Source organism: Lissotriton helveticus, chromosome 2_1, assembly GCF_964261635.1.
Source record: "Lissotriton helveticus chromosome 2_1, aLisHel1.1, whole genome shotgun sequence".
Lineage (NCBI taxonomy): Eukaryota > Metazoa > Chordata > Amphibia > Caudata > Salamandridae > Lissotriton > Lissotriton helveticus.
The window spans coordinates 263,771,304-263,794,557 of record NC_136059.1 but is presented as its reverse complement, the minus strand read 5'-3'; the positions used below and the strand labels follow the sequence as shown (position 1 = coordinate 263,794,557).

Sequence of the window (23,254 nt, the reverse complement as noted above, 5' to 3'; positions counted from 1 at the left end):
CAGTGCAAAATGTATTTTGTGAAGGAAGTTTGATCCCTGCTGTAGTTTGTATCACTTTAAGTCACGAAAAATCAGTTTTATCTCATGTGAGCACCTACAAAAAAACATAGCAAACTGGAAATGTATAAAATGTTTAATAGTATTAAGATTATGTTTACTTGAGAAAAACGCCTCTACCATCCCTATGGAGATGTCTGTACTCTTAAAAGACTATTGATAAATGAATAAGTAAAAACTTCAGTACTGCCCTTGACGACTTCTCTCGGATTTACAATGATGACGCATGATGCAAGTTTATGTAGCACTTCAGTGTTGAATTATTTATTCGGATGTTTATTTATTTATATAATGTGATCAAGATCTGGGGTATCATATAATAAAATATGTATTCATATGACATATATAGAATAACCTTCAAGTAATGAAGAAACGAGTGGTGACTCTACCCAGCCCCTGCCTCCCCCCTCTCCACAAATACACAAACAGAAAGAAAACCAGCCTTTGAATCCATCAGGCAACAGAGGGAGTGAATAGTGGAAAAGCTGAATTTTGGGGTTCTTCGCGGATATATCTATCTATCTATCTATCGATCTATCTATCGATATAGATCCATATCTATAGATAGATAGATAGATATACATTTCTAGTGAAAAAAACAAAGGTTACAGGGACGTTGTAATTAAACTCAGGTTTCACTCGTACGAATCCAGTGAAATTCAGCAGTTATAATTAGGTGAGCTAACTATAATTTGCACCCACGCAATGCACTGCTAATGACCTCACATGTTACATATCTCATGACATGGTCAATGACATCACGGATGACATCTCAAATGACATCACTGATGACATCATCCAGAGAATTTCTGATGCACCCACTCATACCCCAATATAACCTTTTATACGCTGCCCAATCCAATTTCCATACTACCATCCTCAAAAGCATTGACACACCAATACTAGTAGTTATACCCCCACTCACTGATTCATAGGTCTACACACAAATCCACTCAGTTACCAACACATTCTTATTTATTTTAGCCCAGGAGAGGTGGCAGTCCCCGGGGAAGCGGGTGAGATGCAAGTTTCCCCCGCATATATAATTATGACTGTCCAGGGAAGGTGGCGGTCCCCGGGGCTTTGTTTAGCCAATTGAGGAGGGGGGCCTGTGCACCCCCTCCTTTATTTTTACCATGCCCATGGTATTTGGACAACCTGGGCATTTTGCTACGGATTCGCAGGTCCACACAAGAGTCTGCGGCAAAATTTAAAAAAGAAAAAGCTTTTAAATTCCAGCCAGGTCCCTGCGGGACCACCCCCCACCATATCTGGGGGCTCAGGGTGTTCCTACCATGCCCCCTTTCCTTTATTTTTTACTTCTTTTCTTGGATGGCTTCCAACACTTCCTGGTTGAAGTGTTGACAGCCAATCAAATTTTAGTCGGATCCACAAGTCCACTGCAATGACTCGCGTCCCAAGACATCTATATTTTTTAAACTTTAATTTCCCTGAAACTACTGAATGGATTTACACCAAATTACAAAAAGCATGCTTTCTGGACCAACATCTAGCTTCCTGCCAAATATGGAGTTATTCCATTCAGCAGTTCAGGCTTAGTCGTGTGAACACAAAAATGAATATACATGTTCCTGTCATGGCAGTGAAAATAAGTGTGACCCAATAACAAGTTATATAGAGAAACCGCAATAATAACCACGCACTAATAGTTTTAGTACTATGATGTAAAGATCAAATTCCATGTTATTACCTCAAAGTACCATGAGAAAAGTATTGTTTACCACGTCTCAAATAATGATTACTTTGGATTATGTGTTTGTTCAGGTTGATTCCTTTTACTATAAAATTGAAACTGTCTCAACATTTTAATCCTTTGGAAAACTTTTCACAATGCAACTAATAAGAAATTAAAATACAGGCTACAAATTTGAGGAGTGATTTGGTTTACAGCTGATAAAGACTCCATGAAAAACAGCTCGTAATTGCAAGTATTTGTTTCATTTTTCTAAAGCGATTTTTTGTGGTCAAAGGAAATATTCCTGCCCTTTTGCCTGACCGATGTTAAATATTTGCGCAGTGAGAACCATCTCAGGGAGTTTCACCAGATATGCTAACTGGTTGGTGTCTTCTTGGTTTCAGGTGGACCTACCATGACTTCTTCAACAGGTACCGGGTCCTGATGAAGAAGAGGGATGTCCATCAAACGGATAAGAAGCTCATATGCAAGAATCTGCTGGAGAACCTTGTGAGGGTAAGTCCTGTGGGCCGTCCAGACTCTGGTCTTTAGAGCTTCAGGACATGGTTTGTATATGCACTGGGATAGCCATAAGCAAGTACTGTTTCTTGAAGAACAAAAGCATGGGTGTGCTGAGAGTAGGATGGTGCGCCGGATGTACATAATGGAACAGATCTCAAACAGATGATAGCAAATGTCGGGCATAGATTCTAAATTTACTGAGCAAGGCTGGACTGGCCGTTCTGGGCATTGGGTATTTCCCTGGGAGGCTAGAAGGGTGGGGGGCTGGTTTTATGACAGGGCTGCAATTTTTAAAGCACCAGTTGCAGTGTTCATTGTATATCCAGCAGTTTTCAGGCAACAATGAAAGTGTCAAGATAACTCTGATGAGGTAAGGTAGTGCAGATGGTTAATATCCTCCTACAAAGAGTGTTTACCATGCAGATCACAGAACAGTATTTTATGTGCATAACTGTAAACCCTGACTGCCCACAGGATTGGATGGTTACGTGACCTCAATAACCTATAGCACTAGTACAGAAAGAAAGCAACCACAGTCTGTGTGAAAGTTGGATCAGGCTTTTATGATCTCAGATAGATATAATACAGGACAACGTATGTTTGAGTTACACCACTCATGAACACTCTAGTTGTATTCTAAACCGTCCTACGCATGAGTGTCGTCCTGACACTCCTCAACGGTGGGCACTGTGCTAAGCAGTGGCCGACAATGCCACTCGAACCTTGAACAACTAGCCAGTTTTTCTGAAACCGTCCCCCGCAGTGATGCCGGTCCCGGCACCTTCCAACGTGGGGTACAGTGAGTCTTGGTTTAGATAGCACCAAAGACCTTGGTAATACCGGCTCTTGTGACTGTCTTGAGCCTAAGAGTCTGTTAGTCTGTGTCTTGCCCTCTCCGGGGCTTGGCGTGCGTGTATACGCAAATGAGCATTTGCTCAACTCAGTCTTGCCCTCTCCGGGGCTTGGTGTACATGAATACGCTATTGAGTGTCTGCTCAACTAAGTCTTGCCCTCTCCGGGGCTTTGTGTGTATGAATGCGCGAAGGCGCGTCTTCCCCTCTAAGTATTGCCCTCACTGGGGCTTGGTGTGCATGAAGACGCGAATGTCTGTCTCTTGCCCTCTCTGGGGCGTGGCGTGCATGCAAGACAAGTCTGTAAACAGAGGCGGTTTGTGCGGGTCCGCTAACGGCTACAAAGCAGTGAACAGGAAACGCGAGTCCCTTACCTTCCAGCGTCTTCCCGTCTTCCGTCGGTCTCGTCAATATCCGATGTGTTCCCTCGGCACCGCCATAGCTACATACGCCATGGCTGTTCGCGCATGCGCGGCGCAGTGTCTCACGGGATGTGTAGTTTCCTCGGCTGCCGCTGGGATTTGTAGTCTTTGTTCCGTAATGCGCTACGGTCTTTCCCTTGCCGCTTGCCTTGTCTGATCACGCCGCTGAATATGACAATAACTCAGTGGGTTACTGCTTTTTTCTCAGAGATCTTTTTGTTACTGTGCAGTTCATAAATTGCAATCATAATCTAGCACAGTGAGCTATGAACTGCCATCAAAGAGCTGCATACAAACTACACGGTACAGATTAGAAAGTGTTTTTCCCAGTCTTTCATTATCTTAATAATGCTAACAACGGTTTGTGTGGGTAGAAATACATTATTAGTAAAGCCAACCCTAACCACTGTATTAAGTTCTGAATCCTGATTTTGTGTTTCTCCAGTGCAAGTGTGTTAGAACCGGGGTCTCTAGTTGGCAGGGTTATGCACCCTAGTCCAAGTACGGACCATCGCTTCCGACCTGGTAGCTTGGCGCAGAGCAGCAAAGGCGTAACTTCAGAGGCAATGTGTAAAGTATTTGTGCAACACACAACGGCGATGACACAGTAAAAACACTCACAAAAGGAACACCACACCAGTTTTGTATAAGAATAAGAATTTTTTTATCTAAAAATTATGCGAGAACCAAAAGCAGTTAAATCCAGCTCCAGGCAAGATCAATAATGAAAAGGATTCCAGTTTCCAAGCAAGATCAATAATCAATAAGAATGAATCTAGTTCCCAGGCCTGATCAATAATAAAAAGGATTCCGGTTTCCAAGCAAGATCAATAATCAATAAGAATGAATCCAGTTCCCAGACCTGATCAATACTAAAAAGGATTCCAGTTTCCAAGCAAGATCAATAATTAATAAGAATGAATCCAGTTCCCAGGCCTGATCAAATCACCAAAAGCTCAGGTGTGCCAAGGGCTCCTGCTGGTAATGTCTTTCTCACAGTGTCCTTGGATGGCAACAGTTCACTTGAGGTAGGTTCTTATGGTCAGAATTCACTGGGGGAAGGTTCTTAGGCCAAAGTTCCCTTGTAGCGTAATAAGTGTGCCTCTCATAGAAATGATGCTCCCAGCGTAGGAAGTGCGGCTGCCCAGGCGCTGCTGGTAATGCTAAAAAATGCCCAAGTGCCAATTACCAAGTAATTATGCCCCCGTAGGCCGGTCAGTGAAGGACGGTTCCCAGCCAAGCACAAAGCCCACACTCCAGGTACCCGGCCAACCCGCACCCCGCCCCCTCGCAGCAGCCTGGTTGCACTGAGGCGTTACCTGGGGTGGTGGTTGCGGGTGCGAGGCTCCTCTCCCCCTGGGGCCTCGGGCTCAGCAGGCGCTGCACGGGTGGGGGTCACGGCCACACAGCACTCCTTTAGCACAGCGCTTAACAGTGCCTCCAAGTCCGGGGCAACGACGGAGCCTCCTGTCACACAGCGCTTCGCTTCTCAGCGCTACACAGCGTGCTCCGGTCCCAGTGGCGGTGACCTCAGGGCCAGTTTCAGTCAGCTTGCGCCAGAAGCAGAGGCAATCACAGAGCCCTCGGGAGGATCACGGGGCAAGCAGTGCTGAGGGCAGGCACAGCGTTGCAGGGCAAATCTTGAGAGTGTTGTTGCTGTTCCAAAGGGCAGTCTTTAAAACGCTGTGGTCCAAGGACAGGTAGTTTCCTTTAGCTTAAAAAGGGTGCAGTCCCAAAAAGGCAATCTTTAAAAGGTTGAAGATTCTTTAAAATGTGGTTCAAAGAAAAGTAGTTCCTTTGGGATGTTGTGGAGACACTCTGGTGGTGATGTAGTCTCCCATGCAGGGCAGGATCAGCAGACAGTAGGGCAGCTCAGCAGGTTGTGGGGCAGCAGTTCCTTGGAGCAGTCAGCCTCCTTCCCAGTGGCAATCCTCTTGCGCAGCAGTCCTCACTCCAGCAGGGATTCTCCCAGGTCCAGCAGTGTAACAAGAATGTGAGGCCAGGACCCTCCCTTATATATCTTTCAGTCTAAAGGCTAGAAAGTGGTAGAAGTCTCTGGAAGGGTCTGGGGGGCAGGGGCTTCTGGAAGAGTCCAGGGAGTTCTGGTATGTTACCTGCTTTCCCTGACCTAGCTGTCACAGTGACGAGAGACAGGCCGTTAAGGCTACAGTGGGCAGCCCATCACAGCTCATCCCAGGGAAGAAGGTATGAATCACCACTCCCACCTCCCAACTCAGGCAGGCTATCAGTATGCAGAGGGGAGGGGGGAGTCTGCAGCCTAATCTAAGTGTAGGCAGGAAAAGGTCCCCTTTATAAAAGTGGGATTCCTAGCGAAGAAATGCCCAAACCCTATATATCATTGGAAAGGGTTCCCCGCCCCGAGTCCAACAAGACCAAACATGATAGACTTATTAGGTCCCTGTCAGAAGTTAGTCCATAAGGGGAGGTTCCCAATGTTAGCCAATGGAGGATTAAACCTTACTGCGGTAGCAGTGGCTTGTGGCAGATATGCCAGCCTCACAAGGTTTTAGGGAAGAGCACCTGCACCTCAGCACTGTTTAGCAGCGGTGAGGCGCCCAGAGTCCTAAGTCCAACAAAAGGTAAGGTAAAAATGGGAGGCAAGAAGGGAAAAAATGTAGGGGAGACCAGGTCTAACACGTGTCCCCCCCAGCTGAAAGTGGGGAGAACTACCCAACCTCCAGGGAGGTCTCATCACTAAGGCGGAAAAACCGAGAGAGACCGTCAGCATTGGCGTGGTCTACTCCGGGTCTGTGTTCCACCCTGAAGTCCATCCCCTGTAGAGAAATGGACCACCTCAACAATTTGGGATTCTCGCCCCTCATTTGCATGAACCACCTGAGGGGCCGGTGGTCATTCTGGATCAGGAAGTGGGAGCCAAACAGATATGGCCTCAGCTTCTTTACAGCCCAGACCACCGCGAAGGCTTCTCTCTCTATCGCACTCCACCGCTGTTCTCGGGGGAGCAGCCTCCTGGAGATGAAGGCTACTTGTTGGTCCCTACCCTCCTCATTGAGTTGCGAAAGTACCGCCCCTATGCCATGCTCTGAGGCGTCTGTTTGGACAATGAACTCTTTGGAGAAGTCAGGGGCCCGGAGCACAGGAGCGGTGCACATGGCCCGCTTTAGAGAGTCAAAGGCTTTTTGGCAAGCCTCTGTCCAGATCACTTTCCTAGGGTATTTCTTAGAGGTTAGCTCAGTCAAGGGGGCCACAATGGTGCCATAGCCCTTGACAAATCTGCGGTAGTAACCTGTGAGGCCCAGGAATGCCCTGACCTCAGTCTGTGTTTTGGGAGGCTCCCAGGCCAGGATGGTTTCTATCTTGGCCTGTAGGGGCTGCACCTTGCCCCCGCCTACCAAGTGTCCTAGGTAGACTACCGACCCCTGCCCTATCTGGCATTTGCTAGCTTTGATAGTCAGGCCTGCCTGCTGCAGAGCCTGAAGCACTTCCTGGAGGTGACCCAAATGGTCCTCCCAGCTGCTACTGAAGACAGCTATGTCGTCCAGGTAGGCAGCAGAGAAGGCCTCTAAACCGGAGAGGACCCGGTTCACCAGCCCCTGGAAGGTGGCAGGAGCGTTTTTCAATCCAAAGGGCATCACTCTGAACTGGTAGTGGCCCTCTGGGGTGGAAAAGGGGGACCTCTCTTTAGCTCCATCTGTTAGGGCGATCTGCCAGTACCCCAACGTGAGGTCAAAGGTACTCAGGTATCGGGCAGCCCCCAACCTGTCAATGAGCTCATCCGCCCTCGGGATAGGATGAGCGTCAGTCTTGGTCACAGAGTTCAGTCCCCTGTAATCAACACAGAACCTAAGTTCTGGTGTGGTGCCTGGTGGGGCAGCTTTTGGTACCAGAACCACCGGACTGGACCAAGGGCTGTTGGAGGGCTTTATCACCCCCAATTCCAGCATCTTAGTGACCTCACTCTGGATGCTGGCCTTCACCTTATCCGACAACCTGTAAGACTTGGACTTGACAGGGGGGCTGTCTCCTGTGTCCACATCATGGGTACACAGGTGGGTAATCCCAGGGATAAGGGAAAACACTGAGGCGAACTGCCCCAGGACCTGGCGACAGTCCCTCTGTTGCTCAGAAGTCAAGGATGGGGAGAGGACCACTCCCTCCACCGATCCATCCTTCTCTTTGGAAGCAAAGAGGTCCGGGAGAGGTTCACTTTCCTCTTCCTCGGCCCCATCAGTCACCATCAGTAAGGTGAGCTCAGACCTCTCATGGTGGGGTTTGAGGCGGTTGCCTTTAGCACCCGGTGGGGCTGCCTGGGGGTCTTAAGGTCCACTAGGTAAGTGGCCTTACCCTTCTTTTCCAATATCTCATAAGGGCCAGTCCAGCGATCCTGGAGGGCACTAAGCTCCCCAGGCTCCATGACCCACACCTTCTGTCCAGGTTCCAGCTCCACAGGGTGAGAATTCTGGTCGTACCATTCCTTCATCACCGCCTGGCTGGCCTCTAAGTTGTCAGAAGCTTGCTTCCACAACTTAGCCATTTGGCTGCGGAAGGCCAGCATGTAGCTCACTACATCTTGGGGAAGCCTCCTTGGAGTCTTCTCCCACCCATCCTTCACTAAACTGAGAGGTCCTCTAACAGGGTGACCATACAAAAGCTCAAAGGGGCTGAATCCCACTCCTTTCTGCGGTACCTCCCTGTAGGAAAACAACAAACAGGGCAAGAGGATGTCCCACTTTTTCCTCAGGCCCTCAGGCAGACTCCTGATCATGCCCTTTAGGGTCTTGTTAAATCTCTCCACGAGACCATTGGTCTGTGGGTGGTAAGGGGTGGAGAACTTATAAGTAACCCCACACTCTTTCCACATGGCTTGCATGTAGGCAGACATAAAATTGGTACCCCTGTCGGACACCACCTCTTTGGGAAAACCCACTCTTGTAAAAATCACCATCAGGGCCCGTGCCACTGCAGGTGCAGTGATGGTTCTCAGAGGAATAGCCTCTGGGTACCGGGTGGCGTGGTCCACCAGAACCAGGATAAACCTGTGACCAGAAGAAGTCGGTGGATCCATAGGCCCAACAATGTCGATGCCCACCCTCTCAAAGGGGGTGCTAACGACAGGCAGCGGTTCCAGGGGAGCCTTCAGCTTAGTCCCAGTTTTCCCACTAGCTTGACAGGTCAGACAGGTCCTGCAGAATGTATCTGAGGAGATCCTCATCTGCGGCCAATAAATATGTGGGACAAGCCTAGCAAAGGTCTTGTCTTGGCCCAAGTGTCCTGCCAAAGGGATCTCATGGGCCAGTTCCAAAAGAAAGGCCCTGTAGCACTGGGGGACCACTAAGGCCCTTGATGACCCATGCACAGGAGCCTTGGGCTCACTGTAAAGGAGCCCATCCTCCCAGTAAATATGATACTTTGCGGAGGCATTGCCTGCTGCTTGGGCTTCGGCCTGTCGCCTCATGCCCTCAAGGGTGGGGCACTCCTTCTGTGCACGGCAAAACTCCTCCCTGGTGGGCCCTCCTTCCACCTGCCACCCTGCAGGGGTAGGTAGGTCCCCCAAGGGAACAACGTCCCCCTCCGTGGACTCCGGTGCGACCTCCTCAGGTGCCCCATCCATCTCACGGGGTGACTGCACCAGGGCGGGCTTCCCACGCCCTCGGTCTCCTCCCTTCTTAGCAGCTGGCTGGGCCATTTTTCCAGGCTCCAGCCCTGGCTGACTCCCTTTCCAGGCAGCCATAGACCGTGTGGTAGCACAAATCCACTCCGGTAACCCCAGCATCTCCACATGCGCTTTGAGCGCTACCTCCTTCCAGGCAGTATGCTCTAGGTCATTCCCTAACAGACAGTCCACTGGCATGGCAGGGCTCACAGCAACGCTTAAAAGGCCTGAAACCCCTCCCCACTCAAATGGAACCTGTGCTATGGGATAGTGACCCCCCCTGCTGTCAGAAAAGGGGGTGGTGATGAACAGAGTGTCTGAATTAAGCAGACCACTCTTACCCAGTCCAAAGATCAGGGCTTGATCCATCACCGTTATTTAGCTCACTGCCCCATCCCAGCTCAGAACCTGGCTACATGCAAATTAGTCTGTCCCTGGCCCAGTGCATCATGGGAACAGGGCAGACCAAACTACCAAGCCAATTCTTCACCAGAAAGGAGACAAGCGTCCGGGGACCGGTTTCTGCCATTTCAGGCGTCGTCGGCCCGGCTTGCTTGAATCCTGATGGAGCAGTGAGCAAGGGACTCATGTCTGAGTATACCCTTCCACGCTTATGGTGGACAAAATGATTCAGAAAAGGGGGTGGTGATGAACAGAGTGTCTGAATTAAGCAGACCACTCTTACCCAGTCCAAAGATCAGGGCTTGATCCATCACCGTTATTTAGCTCACTGCCCCATCCCAACTCAGAACCTGGCTATATGCAAATTAGTCTGTCCCTGGCCCAGTGCATCATGGGAACAGGGCAGACCAAACTACCAAGCCAATTCTTCACCAGAAAGGAGACAAGCTTCCGGGGACTGGTTTCTGCCATTTCAGGCGTCGTCGGCCCGGCTTGCTTGAATCCTGATGGAGCAGTGAGCAAGGGACTCATGTCTGAGTATACCCTTCCACGCTTATGGTGGACAAAATGATTCAGAAAAGGGGGTGGTGATGAACAGAGTGTCTGAATTAAGCAGACCACTCTTACCCAGTCCAAAGATCAGGGCTTGATCCATCACCGTTATTTAGCTCACTGCCCCATCCCAGCTCAGAACCTGGCTGAATCATTTTGTCCACCATAAGCGTGGAAGGGTATACTCAGATGTGAGTCCCTTGCTCATTGCACCATCAGGATTCAAGCAAGCCGGGCCGACGACGGCTGAAATGCCAGAAACCGGTCCCCGGAAGCTTGTTTCCTTCCCAGTATAAGAATTGGCTTGGTAGTTTGGTTTGCCCTGTTCCCATCATGCACCGGGACAGGAACAGACTAATTTGCATATAGCCAGGTTCTGAGCTGGGATGGTGCAGTGAGCTAAAAAACGGTGATGGATCAAGCCCTGATTTTTAGACTGGGTAAGAGTGGTCTGCTTAATTCAGACACTCTGTTCATCACCACCCCCTTTTCTGAACCCCCTGTTGTCAGCCATCACAACTGGATGGACTGCATCGGGAATTATTTGCTCTGGGGACACCAGCTGACTCCTTACCATAGTCATGCTGGCACCTGTGTCCCTCAGGGCCTCCACCCCCCGACCATTGAGGGTGACCCACTGCCTATACTTGGTAGTATTTGAGGGCACATGGACCTTGGGAACCATCTCACTGTCTCCCAGAGACACTAGGACAAGCCCTGCCCCCTCACTCCCATCATCTAGGGACAGCTCCTCCCCAAGCGCTACACTAGCCACCCCGGGGTTTTTACCTCCAGTGGGCTGTGGTGCTCTCTTGCGACACTTGGGATCCTCCTTGTAGTATCCAAGTTCACCACACTCATAGCACCGGACAATTCTGGGCTGCTGACCTTTGTCAGGATAAGTGGGCTTCTGGTGGCCAGATTGGGGCTGGGACCCAGACCCTTTCCCTTGTGAATTATTTTGGGGGCCTTTGGGAAACTCTTTCTTTTTGTCTCTCCCCTCTTTCTTCTGGTAGGAACCCTGACCACCCCTTTGGGAGTCCCCCCAGAACCCTTGTTGGACAGCCTGGTACTGACCCAGGTGTCCGCCTCCTCCGCAACTTCCTAGGATTGGTCAACTTGCGGTCAACCAGGTGTTGGCGCAGCTCTGGAAAACATTTCTCTAGAAGGTGCTCTCTTAAAAACAAGTCATACAACCCTTCATAGTCATGCACATTGCTGCCCCGCACCCAACCATCTAAAGCTTTACTAGCGTAGTCCAGGAAGTCTACCCAGTTCTGTGTGGGAAGTTTGTGGCTATTCCTAAACCTCTGCCTATACCTCTCAGGGGTAAGACCGAACCTCTTAAGCAATGCGGCTTTCATGACAGAATAGTTAGTCTGGTCTTCCTTCTCTAGGTAAAGGAGGGTGTCCCTAACATCTGGAGGTAGGTACTTATACAAACCACCCCCCCAATAACTCTCTGGGACCCCATGGGCTCTTAAAGACACCTCATAGGCGGCTAACCACTTATCAATGTTATCCCCCACCTTAAAACTGGCCATCACATCTTTAGGCATAAAGACCCTGGACTCACGTGAAGCTTCCATAGGTACGCTGCCACCATTCTTGTTGCTCTTGGCCCCTACTTCTAGGGCCCGGATTTCCAGTTCCTTCAGGCTGAGCTCATGGGCAAGTTTTTTTTCCCGCATAGCCAGGGCAAGTTCTTTTTCCCGCATAGCCAGTCGCTTGTTCTCGCGATCCTGCTCCATGGCCCACCTTTCTCTTTCCCGCTCTTTCTCCAGCTTGGCAAGCTCCAACTTGAGCTGTCTCTCCTCCCTCCTGTCCTCCAGGTCCTCTACGGACAGGCTCTTCACTGACACACTACTGCCTGCCCTGGAAGGTACCCTTGTACCTGGTAACAAATTACCATTTCCCGCCAAGTGCAGTAGGTCCACGTTTCCTGTGGCGTCATGCTCTGGTCCTTGCTCGTCCCCATCTCCTTCTGAGTGGGCTGTTACCCATGCTCTCAAAGCTTTCTGAAGCTCTGCCTTCTTGGCGCTACGCTTGAAGGGCACACCTTTCTCCTCGCAGAACTCTTTGAGTTGCGCCACTGTGTAAACTTCCAGATTGGCCAGCTCGAATTCCATGTTGCTAGGTGGGTACTCAGACGTTTGTAGAGAAAACCAATGGGACTTAGGCAAAAGGACTTTTAAAAAGAGCAGCCACTCAGGGAGAATTTAAAAAAAAAAAAAAAAAAAAAAAAAAATCAAAAATGCCAATTGGAGAGGGTAGACAAAAATTCAGTAGAGTCAGGTGTAGGGTTGCGGTGTACACTGCGTCGCTGCGTGGTGTTACACAAGCACAAGTCCTATCCCACCGCTCGATCACCAATGTTAGAACCGGGGTCTCTAGTTGGCAGGGTTATGCACCCTAGTCCAAGTAGGGACCACCGCTTCCGACCTGGTAGCTTGGCGCAGAGCAGCAAAGGCGTAACTTCAGAGGCAATGTGTAAAGTATTTGTGCAACACACAACGGCGATGACACAGTAAAAACACTCACAAAAGGAACACCACACCAGTTTTGTATAAGAATAAGAATTTCTTTATCTAAAAATTATGCGAGAACCAAAAGCAGGTAAATCCAGCTCCAGGCAAGATCAATAATGAAAAGGATTCCAGATTCCAAGCAAGATCAATAATCAATAAGAATGAATCCAGTTCCCAGGCCTGATCAATAATAAAAAGGATTCCGGTTTCCAAGCAAGATCAATAATCAATAAGAATGAATCCAGTTCCCAGGCCTGATCAATACTAAAAAGGATTCTAGTTTCCAAGCAAGATCAATAATCAATAAGAATGAATCCAGTTCCCAGGCCTGATCAAATCACCAAAACCTCAGGTGTGCCAAGGGCTCCTGCTGGTAATGTCTTTCTCACAGTGTCCTTGGATGGCAACAGTTCACTTGAGGTAGGTTCTTATGGTCAGAATTCACTGGGGGAAGGTTCTTAGGCCAAAGTTCCCTTGTAGCGTAATAAGTGTGCCTCTCATAGAAATGATGCTCCCAGCGTAGGAAGTGCGGCTGCCCAGGCGCTGCTGGTAATGCTAAAAAATGCCCAAGTGCCAATTACCAAGTAATTATGCCCCCCTAGGCCGGTCAGTGAAGGACGGTTCCCAGCCAAGCACAAAGCCCACACTCCAGGTACCCGGCCAACCCGCACCCCGCACCCCGCCCCCTCGCAGCAGCCTGGTTGCACTGAGGCGTTACCGGGGGTGGTGGTTGCGGGTGCGAGGCTCCTCTCCCCCTGGGGCCTCGGGTTCAGCAGGCGCTGCACGGGTGGGGGTCACGGCCACACAGCACTCCTTTAGCACAGCGCTTAACAGTGCCTCCAAGTCCGGGGCAACGACGGAGCCTCCTGTCACACAGTGCTTCGCTTCTCAGCGCTACACAGCGTGCTCCGGTCCCAGTGGCGGTGACCTCAGGGCCAGTTTCAATCAGCTTGCTCCAGAAGCAGAGGCAATCACAGAGCCCTCGGGAGGATAACGGGGCAAGCAGTGCTGAGGGCATGCACAGCGTTGCAGGGCAAATCTTGAGAGTGTTGTTGCTGTTCCAAAGGGCAGTCTTTAAAACGCTGTGGTCCAAGGACAGGTAGTTTCCTTTAGCTTAAAAAGGGTGCAGTCCCAAAAAGGCAATCTTTAAAAGGTTGAAGATTCTTTAAAATGTGGTTCAAAGAAAAGTAGTTCCTTTGGGATGTTGTGGAGACACTCTGGTGGTGATGTTGCAGTCCCCCATGCAGGGCAGGATCAGCAGATAGTAGGGCAGCTCAGCAGGTTGTGGGGCAGCAGTTCCTTGGAGCAGTCAGCCTCCTTCCCAGTGGCAATCCTCTTGCGCAGCAGTCCTCACTCCAGCAGGGATTCTCCCAGGTCCAGCAGTGTAACAAGAATGTGAGGCCAGGACCCTCCCTTATATATCTTTCAGTCTAAAGGCTAGAAAGTGGTAGAAGTCTCTGGAAGGGTCTGGGGGGCAGGGGCTTCTGGAAGAGTCCAGGGAGTTCTGGTATGTTCCCTACTTTCCCTGACCTAGCTGTCACAGTGACGAGAGACAGGCCGTTAAGGCTACAGTGGGCAGCCCATCACAGCTCATCCCAGGGAAGAAGGTATGAATCACCACTCCCACCTCCCAACTCAGGCAGGCTATCAGTATGCAGAGGGGAGGGGGGAGTCTGCAGCCTAATCTAAGTGTAGGCAGGAAAAGGTCCCCTTTATAAAAGTGGGATTCCTAGCGAAGAAATGCCCAAACCCTATATATCATTGGAAAGGGTTCCCCGCCCCGAGTCCAACAAGACCAAACATGATAGACTTATTAGGTCCCTGTCAGAAGTTAGTCCATAAGGGGAGGTTCCCAATGTTAGCCAATGGAGGATTAAACCTTACTGCGGTAGCAGTGGCTTGTGGCAGATATGCCAGCCTCACAAGGTTTTAGGGAAGAGCACCTGCACCTCAGCACTGTTTAGCAGCGGTGAGGCGCCCAGAGTCCTAAGTCCAACAAAAGGTAAGGTAAAAATGGGAGGCAAGAAGGGAAAAAATGTAGGGGAGACCAGGTCTAACAAAGTGCTATTAAAAAATGCCTACCAGTATGGATGACACTTGACTCCTACACCTTGTAGTCCCCTTTGTCTTATGTAACATTTTCTATACACCGATTTACACATGTATGATTCATTATCACTGTATGTGTGTGTAATGTAAAGAGCTCTGGAACCTTACACTGGTATGAGAGACACTATTAAATAAATTAAATATATGTGAGTGATTGGCTATGGAGAGATGAGAGGCACAGTTGGAGGGTGATATTGGGGGATTCATTGAAGAGCCCTACAAAAGACTGTTGTATCCTGGTGGGTGAACAGACATAAGATCCACGGAAAAATATAGAATGGACATAATATCGAGTTAAAAATATAGAATGGACATAGTATCGAATGGACAGAATATAGTGGTTAAAAATATCGAATTGAAGGTAAGTAATATCGATTTTTGAAATATAGAAAGTCAAAATATCTAAGTATATAATATAGGTATTTAAATATATCGAATTTTTAATAATATCAAATTTTTTAAGTGTTTTTTTATGTTATTTAATTGTTGCGTAATCTAATTCTGTAGCGGGTTGTGGGTTTATAGGGGAATAGGGTGGGAAGTAATTTAATTGTAATTAATTAAAAATGTTAATTTATTAATTGGAATTCATTTTGAATTAATTGTTAATTGATTTTTAATTGGTAATGTATTTTAATTAATTAATTGATAATTCTGTTTATTTTATTAATTTATTTTCCGTAGCGGGTTTATAGGGGAATAGGGTGGGAAGTAATTTAATTTTAATTAATTATGTTCATTTTTTAATTGGTATTTATTTTGAATTCATTGTTAATTATTTTTTAATTGGTAATTTATTAGAGTTTGATTGGTAATTAATGTTAATTAATTGATTAATTGATAATTATGTTAATTTAATTAATTTATTTTTTGTAGCGGGTTGTGGGTTTATAGGGCAATAGGGTGGGAAGTAATTTATTTGTAATTAATTAAATATGTTAATTTGTTGGTATTCAGTTTGAATTGTAAATTAATTATTAATTAATTAATTTTTAATTGGTAATTTATTTTTATTAATTGATTATTTGATAATTAAATTAATTTTATTAATTTATTTTCTGTTGTGGGTTTATATGGGAATAGGGGTGAAGTAATTTAATTGTAATTAAGTAAATCATTTTTATTTATTAATTGGTATTTATTTTTCATGTATTAATTAATTGGTAATTAATTTGTATTAATAGGTAAATAATTGTATTTATTAATATTAATTTGCATTTGTAATTGATTAATTATTATATATTATTAAATTGGTAAGTTATTTTAATTAATATTTTCTTGGTATAGATATTTAATTAATTCTTATTAATATATTAAATCTGTACTTTCCCTACTGTTGCACTGGAGTGGGAATAGTAAATTTTACCCCTACGCTATCCAACGCTTTCCCTACTGTTGCACTCTCTAGAGTGGGAATAGTAATTTTCACCCCTACGCTATCCAACGCTTTCCCTACTGTTGCACTCTCTGGAGTGGGAATAGTAATTTTTACCCTCCCGCTATCCAACGCTTTCCCTACTGTTGCACTCTCTGGAGTTGGAATAGTAATTTTTTCCCCTACACTATCCAACGCTTTCCCTACTGTTGCACTCACTGGAGTGGGAATAGTAATTTTTACCCCTACGCTATCCAACACTTTCCCTACTGTTGCACTCTCTGGAGTGGGAATAGTAATTTTTACCCCTACGCTATCCAACGCTTTCCCTGCTGTTGCACTCTCTGGAGTGGGAATAGTAATTTTTAGCCCTACGCTATCCAACGCTTTCCCTACTGTTGCACTCTCTGGAGTTGGAATAGTAATTTTTACCCCTACGCTATCCATCGCTTTCCCTACTGTTGCACTCTCTGGAGTGGGAATAGTAATTTTTACCCCTACGCTATCCAACACTTTCCCTACTGTTGCACTCTCTGGAGTGGGAATAGTAATTTTTACCCCTACGCTATCCTACGCTTTCCCTACTGTTGCACTCTCTGGAGTGGGAATAGTCATTTTTACCCCTACGCTATCCAACGCTTTCCCTACTGTTGCATTCACTGGAGTGGTAATAGTAAATTGTACCCTTTCCGCTATCATACGGTAAAAATATTGTACATTTTTTATCAATATCACGTTTATATATATATATATATAATATATATATGTATATATATATATATATATATATATATATATTAACAAATCAATTTGTATGTTTTTTTTACTTACATTATTTATTGATTGATTTTGAGGTTATTTAAGTATTTTAAGTATGTTTAAGTTAATTATATTTATTATTTCATTAATTTTTAATTAATTTAAACCATTTTTAAAAAATCGATATTTTGACTAACTATATTTTTTACATCGATATTTTTGATTCGATATTTTTGTACTTACCTGTTTGGAGACAGGAGCCCGATATTTTGTATTCTATATTTTTACCTCGATATTCTTGTAGTTCTAAATCTTTGACCTCGGTATTGTTTCAGTGATCCATCCTGGTGCACTGTAGGGTTATATTTTACTATGCTTTAAAAGCTAGTGCAGTTTAATATATCATGAAAAACGTGTGGTAGAATACACCATTTTACCCCACATTTTCTTGGGAGGAGAATGCCTCCCCAAAAGCCCACTTGGACTTTTCAGGCTCACTCGTACGGTGGATGGTGACAAAGTTTGCCAGGGCTGCTTTGGGGTTCCAATCCAGCCCTGTTACTGGGCAATAGAAAATCCGTGACTGGAGTGTTTTCTAGCAATGGAATGGAATTAGGTCCCCTGCCCAATGAAATAACATTTGTGTGGTTGTCCACCTGGTGGTAAGTAGGAAGGCATACTTCTGTCGTAACTGAAAATTGTGGTCAGTTTGGTTTTGGTGAAAGGGCTCGACTCCCTCTCTTGGAACAGTTCCCGAGTTAAGCTTGCACTTTTCTGACGTAAAGAATCTTTGGTGAAAGAAATCTTCAAAATGGAGTGGGTCTAAAGTGATGTATTTTTGGGCTATTTCCATTGTGGTTTCAATTACGGTTGTGATTTATATCATCAAATCTCTTCTTGTGAGTTTTCAAAAAGTCATCATTTAAGCTTAGTAATCTTTCTCCAACATTATTGTCTTCTAATTAACAGATAATTTGTATGTCCTTGGTTTAAGCACAACACATGTCATTAATCCTTCTTCAAGACAAAGTTTCCATCCAAATTGAACACCTTTGTTTTCGTATGGTGGTGTCTTTCGTTTGCAGTCTTTAGCTTTATTAGAGTTATCTCCTATGCCTGGTTGGTCAACTTTATGAGAAACAGACAGGTCAAAACGCCTTGCCTAGAGCAATTCCTCTATGTGCTTTTAGTGGGATGAAAATAGGTGGAGGTCTTTAAAAGAGGCGCGGCCAAAGAAACAAGCATCCTCTCCATGACATGTGACTCTAAGGGTGTGGCTTAAGACATGTAAACTAAAATCCACATGAGTGCCTCTGTGTGTGTTTTCTGTAATTGAATCCAGGCATGTCACGGAACAACCAACATATATGCATAAAACAAACAGACCTATTGGCTTTGCTAGTACTTGTTAGTTCAATCAGATACATGAATAACAATGTTTTTTGTGAATAATTAGAATAACAAATATTTCAATTCTTAAAGTATGAGACTGTGAAATAAACATTGCTTGGGTATGTGAAAGGGCTGTACCTCAGACACTCTCATGAACCCTTTCACACTACTTTCTTCTGCAGTCTCTCGCTCTCTCTGTTAGCCACTCACGCCCCTTCTCTCGACATCTTTCTGAAATCCTCCACAGCAAATCTCACACTTGCACACAAATAAATGTGGCACATAAGCGACCAGCGCTCTTTGCACTCTGCAAGAAAGGTTAAAGATAGGATGTGCATGTAGTCTACACACCTGTGTGACCCACAGACAGGCACTGTGAGAAAGTGCCACTGCTTTCAGCCTCAGAGTCAGAGAGCTCTCAGATCTTCAGTAGCATAAACACCCAAACACAACCTGAAGTTATACAGACACCTGGAGACAACTCAGTTTAAAGTATGTATATACAAGATCATATTTTGCATGAAAAAAACTATAGAAACACAACCTCTTGAAAATAAGCAAATACTCTTAGGAAATGCAATATGAAATATAACAGGGAATGCACCGTAAGGATTTTTACTGTCATTCTTGAAAACAAAATTAACAGTGTTTTGCCATTAAAGTTAAGAACATGAATGTACAGCCTGATAGGGTCCTGTTTCAAAGTTTTTTAAATTACTAACGGGTCTGAGACACCTCAGACCTTCCCCACTTAAAGCCCTCATTCCACCACTGAACGGAACTTGCCCATCATAAAGTAATCAGTATCTTTATGGATTCTGCATTGAGTTGCATGCAACTGTACTCCAACAAGGCCTCTCAATGAGTTAAACCGTCACTGCTGACATGCGTGACAGGCACATAACAAGGTGTAATTCCTGCGTGGCCAATTTAGCCTTTCATCCTTCTGAGGTTTGTAAAACCAGCATTACTTTATTGAGTAATTATTATTGTTATTTTCTGAACATTGGCATGTCGAGGGCTCCTTTGCAGACAATGGAGTTGCTCCGAGTCTGTACTGACTGGTACTGGCCTTATGCGCCAACATGTCATTGTTTTTCCGTTCCACCCTTTTTAATTTCGAATATTTTACCCTATTTGGGTGAAATGGTCCAACGGCCTTATAGCCCTTGGCTGCAGGCTGTTTCAGCTGTTAAATGGCCTCTCCTTGTTATAGGCCTTCGCCTACAACTTCGGAACATAACTGGGGTTGAGAGCCTTTTACAACTGTTATGGCCCTCAACAGCAGGCACTATTGGTTTACTATTATTGCTAATGTTAGGTATCGAAGGTGTTTATCAACTGAAAAGGACCCCTTCTAGAAGTCTACAGCGAGGATTTTCTGCAGAGTCAGCTGCTGGGCTGCACTCAGATGTTAGTGCTGCTGAGTCACAGCAGGTGAAGGAAATTGTCATCTGCGCACAGCAGTATCAGACGGTCTGCAGATGTTTGCACCTAGGGCAGTGGAAAAGAAGCCAGATGTGCAGGTTTTCAAAATCTTTCATGAGAGCAGGAAAATGCATTTCAATGACTGTTCATGCGAGCTGGCACTGCAGAAAAAAATCAAATATAATTGTGCAGTTGCGCAATTACCTTAACCCTGTGCGTGCTGATTTTGCAGTGTATAGACCGTCTACTGGTGTATGGTTTGAGCTGACAGCTGCACCGCAAGGAATTTATGCAACGCTTGGGTTTCTTTTACATGTGTCTGGCACTTTGCTGAGTCATCAAAGAGAAAGGACAATAACTACACAAATTGCATGGCCTTTAAGGCACTTCCATTCCAACTATATTTAATACCGTTTGAATTCACCCAGCCACACTCTCATGAATGCAAAATGATGTATGTTATGAAATGTGGCTTAATATGGCAGGCTAAAGCAGCAATTAGTAATGCTTCAACTAGATGGCGCCAAGTTACGTGAAATTGTCAAATCAGTTGCCATTTTGCTAGATGGCAGAGTGAGGTCCTCTGACAAAATGCAATTTTGCCTGGAGCACCACCAATCCTTGCACTGTTCCTGGCTGGTTACTTTAAAGCCAGGCCTTGTAGTAGTGAGAAGTTGGGAGTACAACAGGTGATCTGCGATCAGGCGACTTGCTGCCCCTCGAAGCAAGGAAAACTGTTACGATTGCATTAGTCACCTCCCGCATTGACTATTGCAATAGCCTGTATGCTGGCACCAATAAGATGGTTACTCATAAACTCCAGATGGTGCAGCATGCAGCTGCAAGGCTGGTTCTGAAATGGCCAAGAAGATCCTCAGCAACCAAAGCCCTCAATGCACTACACTGGCTGCCTATAACTAAAAGGGTCCTCCACAAAGTTTTAACTATCACTTTTCGCGCTGTGCATAATTCAGGCCCCACTTACCTAAGAAATAAATTTGTAAAATACTGTCCAAATCGCGCACTAAGATCCTCCAATGCCAATCTTTTGACCATCCCTAGATTCAGACTCAAAACCCGCGGGGGCAAATCCCTAGCGGTGTTGGGGGCCAAAGCATGGAATGCCCTACCCCCTCTATTAAGAGCACTGGACAAGGAGTCTGAGTTCCGCAAGCAATTGAAAACCTGGATTTACAATCTTCCAGACCCAATGGCCAGAGCGCTAGTGTGATCCCGGCTATGGTCTCCTTAGCAGTAAGGCAACTTTTTCATCTGGTTGTCCTCATATTGGCGCCGAGATGCTCCTTGGAGCGATTGCTAGCGCGTTATAAATGGACTCTACATCTACATCTGGTTTGATTCAGGTAGTGAAAGTCCTCCCAGTGCATGGGCAGAGGTTAGGGCCCTTCTGATTTAGGTAAATTAGACTTCAGAGTTTACCCACTTTTCCAACCATCACAGTTCACAAGCTATCCCCTACTCTCAAGAGCCCCACTTTCTTCCTGTTTTGAAAGCTTGTTACATCTTCCTAAGTGGAGAGGTCTGTTAGTTTTATAGGCTGGGAGGCTGATCTTGGCTCTGTTGAAGAGACCAAGAACCACATCATGAACGCTGCACCAGTGCTGGGCTTTTCTGCACCTCACCCAGACAATTTGCACCAGACTTGAGTTGACATTCGTGTTCACCACCTGCTCCAAAATGTTGTTTTTGCACTGATTGCTAAGTTCCAAATTTCAATCCTGCTCCTGTCGTCAGTGCAAATGTTATTGCAAAATTTCCCAGCATCGGTGCAAGTGACATGATCTGTTCGCAAAGTAATGGAGTAATGGGACCTCTCCTCTGAAACAACTGTATCCTGCTCTAGGCCCTGCGTTGTAGATCCTCTGATCTACTCCAGCGGCTCATCTCTCTTACGTTTTCCTTTTTCTCTCCAAAGGATCCTGATAAATTCCAGTTTGGACGAACCAAGATATTCTTCCGCGCAGGCCAGGTGGCGTACCTGGAGAAGCTCCGCGCAGATAAGTTCCGAGCCGCCACCATCATGATTCAGAAGACCGTTCGGGGCTGGCTCCAGAGGGTCAAGTACAGGAGGATGAAGGCGGCTGCTATCACCATCCAGAGGTATACGCGAGGACACCTGGCACGCAGGTAAGCATCTCTTTATCTTCCTTGGGTTATACCTGCCAGTGTTAGAAAGTTAAAACCACGGTGATTTTATGACCAGGAATGGACTGCCGCCTAAATAAAGCTTACATTTGGAGTAGTGTTCACAGACTCCAAAATGTTTTGAATGTATGGCAATTCAGTTATTTAAACTAGTGCAGTAATACCACATTGTGCAGAGAAAAACACACACGTTAACAACAGCCAAGGGGTTGTGGTAACTCCTCTGCACATACAGGCAGACAACCTGCGGTAACTCAGATTACCACTAGTTATGCCAATTTATGTGTTTTAAGTGCAATATCTGAGAAAATACCGCATATCGTCGATCACGGGGAGACAGTAGCCCTGATCCTCTTCAACCTCCCCCGCTGCATTCGACACCGTATCCCACCACTTTGCCTCCTTCCTTACAGGATCCACTCAGAGCATGTAGCTGCCTCTGTTCACCTCCAAACCGAAGGACATCATAAACAGCGTACCCTATGGATCATCTTCAGCCCCACGTTGTTCAACATCTACATGGGCCCCCTCGCAGACATCGTCAGACCCCACAGCATCAACATAGTCTCCAATGCTGTCAACACTCAATTCATCCTCTCACTCACCGAATACCTTTCCAACACTGGAACAACTGGATGAGAGCCAATTGGCTTAAACTCAACTCCAACAAGACAGAAGTACTGATCATCAGGAAAAACACTTCCATATGGGACCACAGCTGGTGGCCAGTAGAACTCGGACCCACAACCACACCAACAGACCATACACACAACCTAGGCATCCTCCTCGACAGTGAACTGATCATGAAACGACAAGTCAACGCAATCACCTCCACCTGATTCCACACCCTCTGCACTCTCCGCAGAATTCCAAATGGATCCCAGACAACTCCAGAAAGACTGTCACTTAGGCACACGTCACCAGCCTCATCAACTACAGCAATGCCCTCTACACCAGCAACTCCACCCAGCTCCTCAGAAGACTCCAGACCATACAGAACACGGCTGCCAGACTCTTCCTGGACATCCTAAAACATGGCCACTTCACCAATACCTCAGAAACCTCCACTGGCTCCCGATCCAGAAGAGATGCCAGTTCAAGATCCTCACACACGCCTGCAAAGCCCTACACAATCAAGAACCAGCCTACATCAATCACTGGCTCAGCTTTCATCTACCTGCAGGGCACCTGCGCTTCTCCGAGCTATCCCTTGCGCACACCACCTGGATCCTTCGCAGCCACAGCGGGGTGCTTCTTCTCCTGCATCGCCTGCAAAACCTGAAACGACCTGCCCCTCCACCTTCAAATAGCTCCCTCTGTGGTGTACTTCAGAAGGACACTGAAAACCGGGCTTTTCAAC

The 23,254-nt window shown here is 46.3% G+C and overlaps 1 protein-coding gene across 1 annotated transcript in view; it reads left to right on the top strand.

The window, feature by feature from the left end:
- Window positions 1–23,254, top strand: part of MYO5B (myosin VB) — a 1,014,515-nt gene that overhangs the window by 824,145 nt on the left and 167,116 nt on the right. Inside the window, exons 18-19 of the mRNA XM_078674793.1 lie at window positions 2,158–2,269; window positions 21,665–21,876. Coding sequence (XP_078530919.1) covers window positions 2,158–2,269; window positions 21,665–21,876 — 324 coding nt within the window. The remainder of the gene's footprint in view (window positions 1–2,157; window positions 2,270–21,664; window positions 21,877–23,254) is intronic.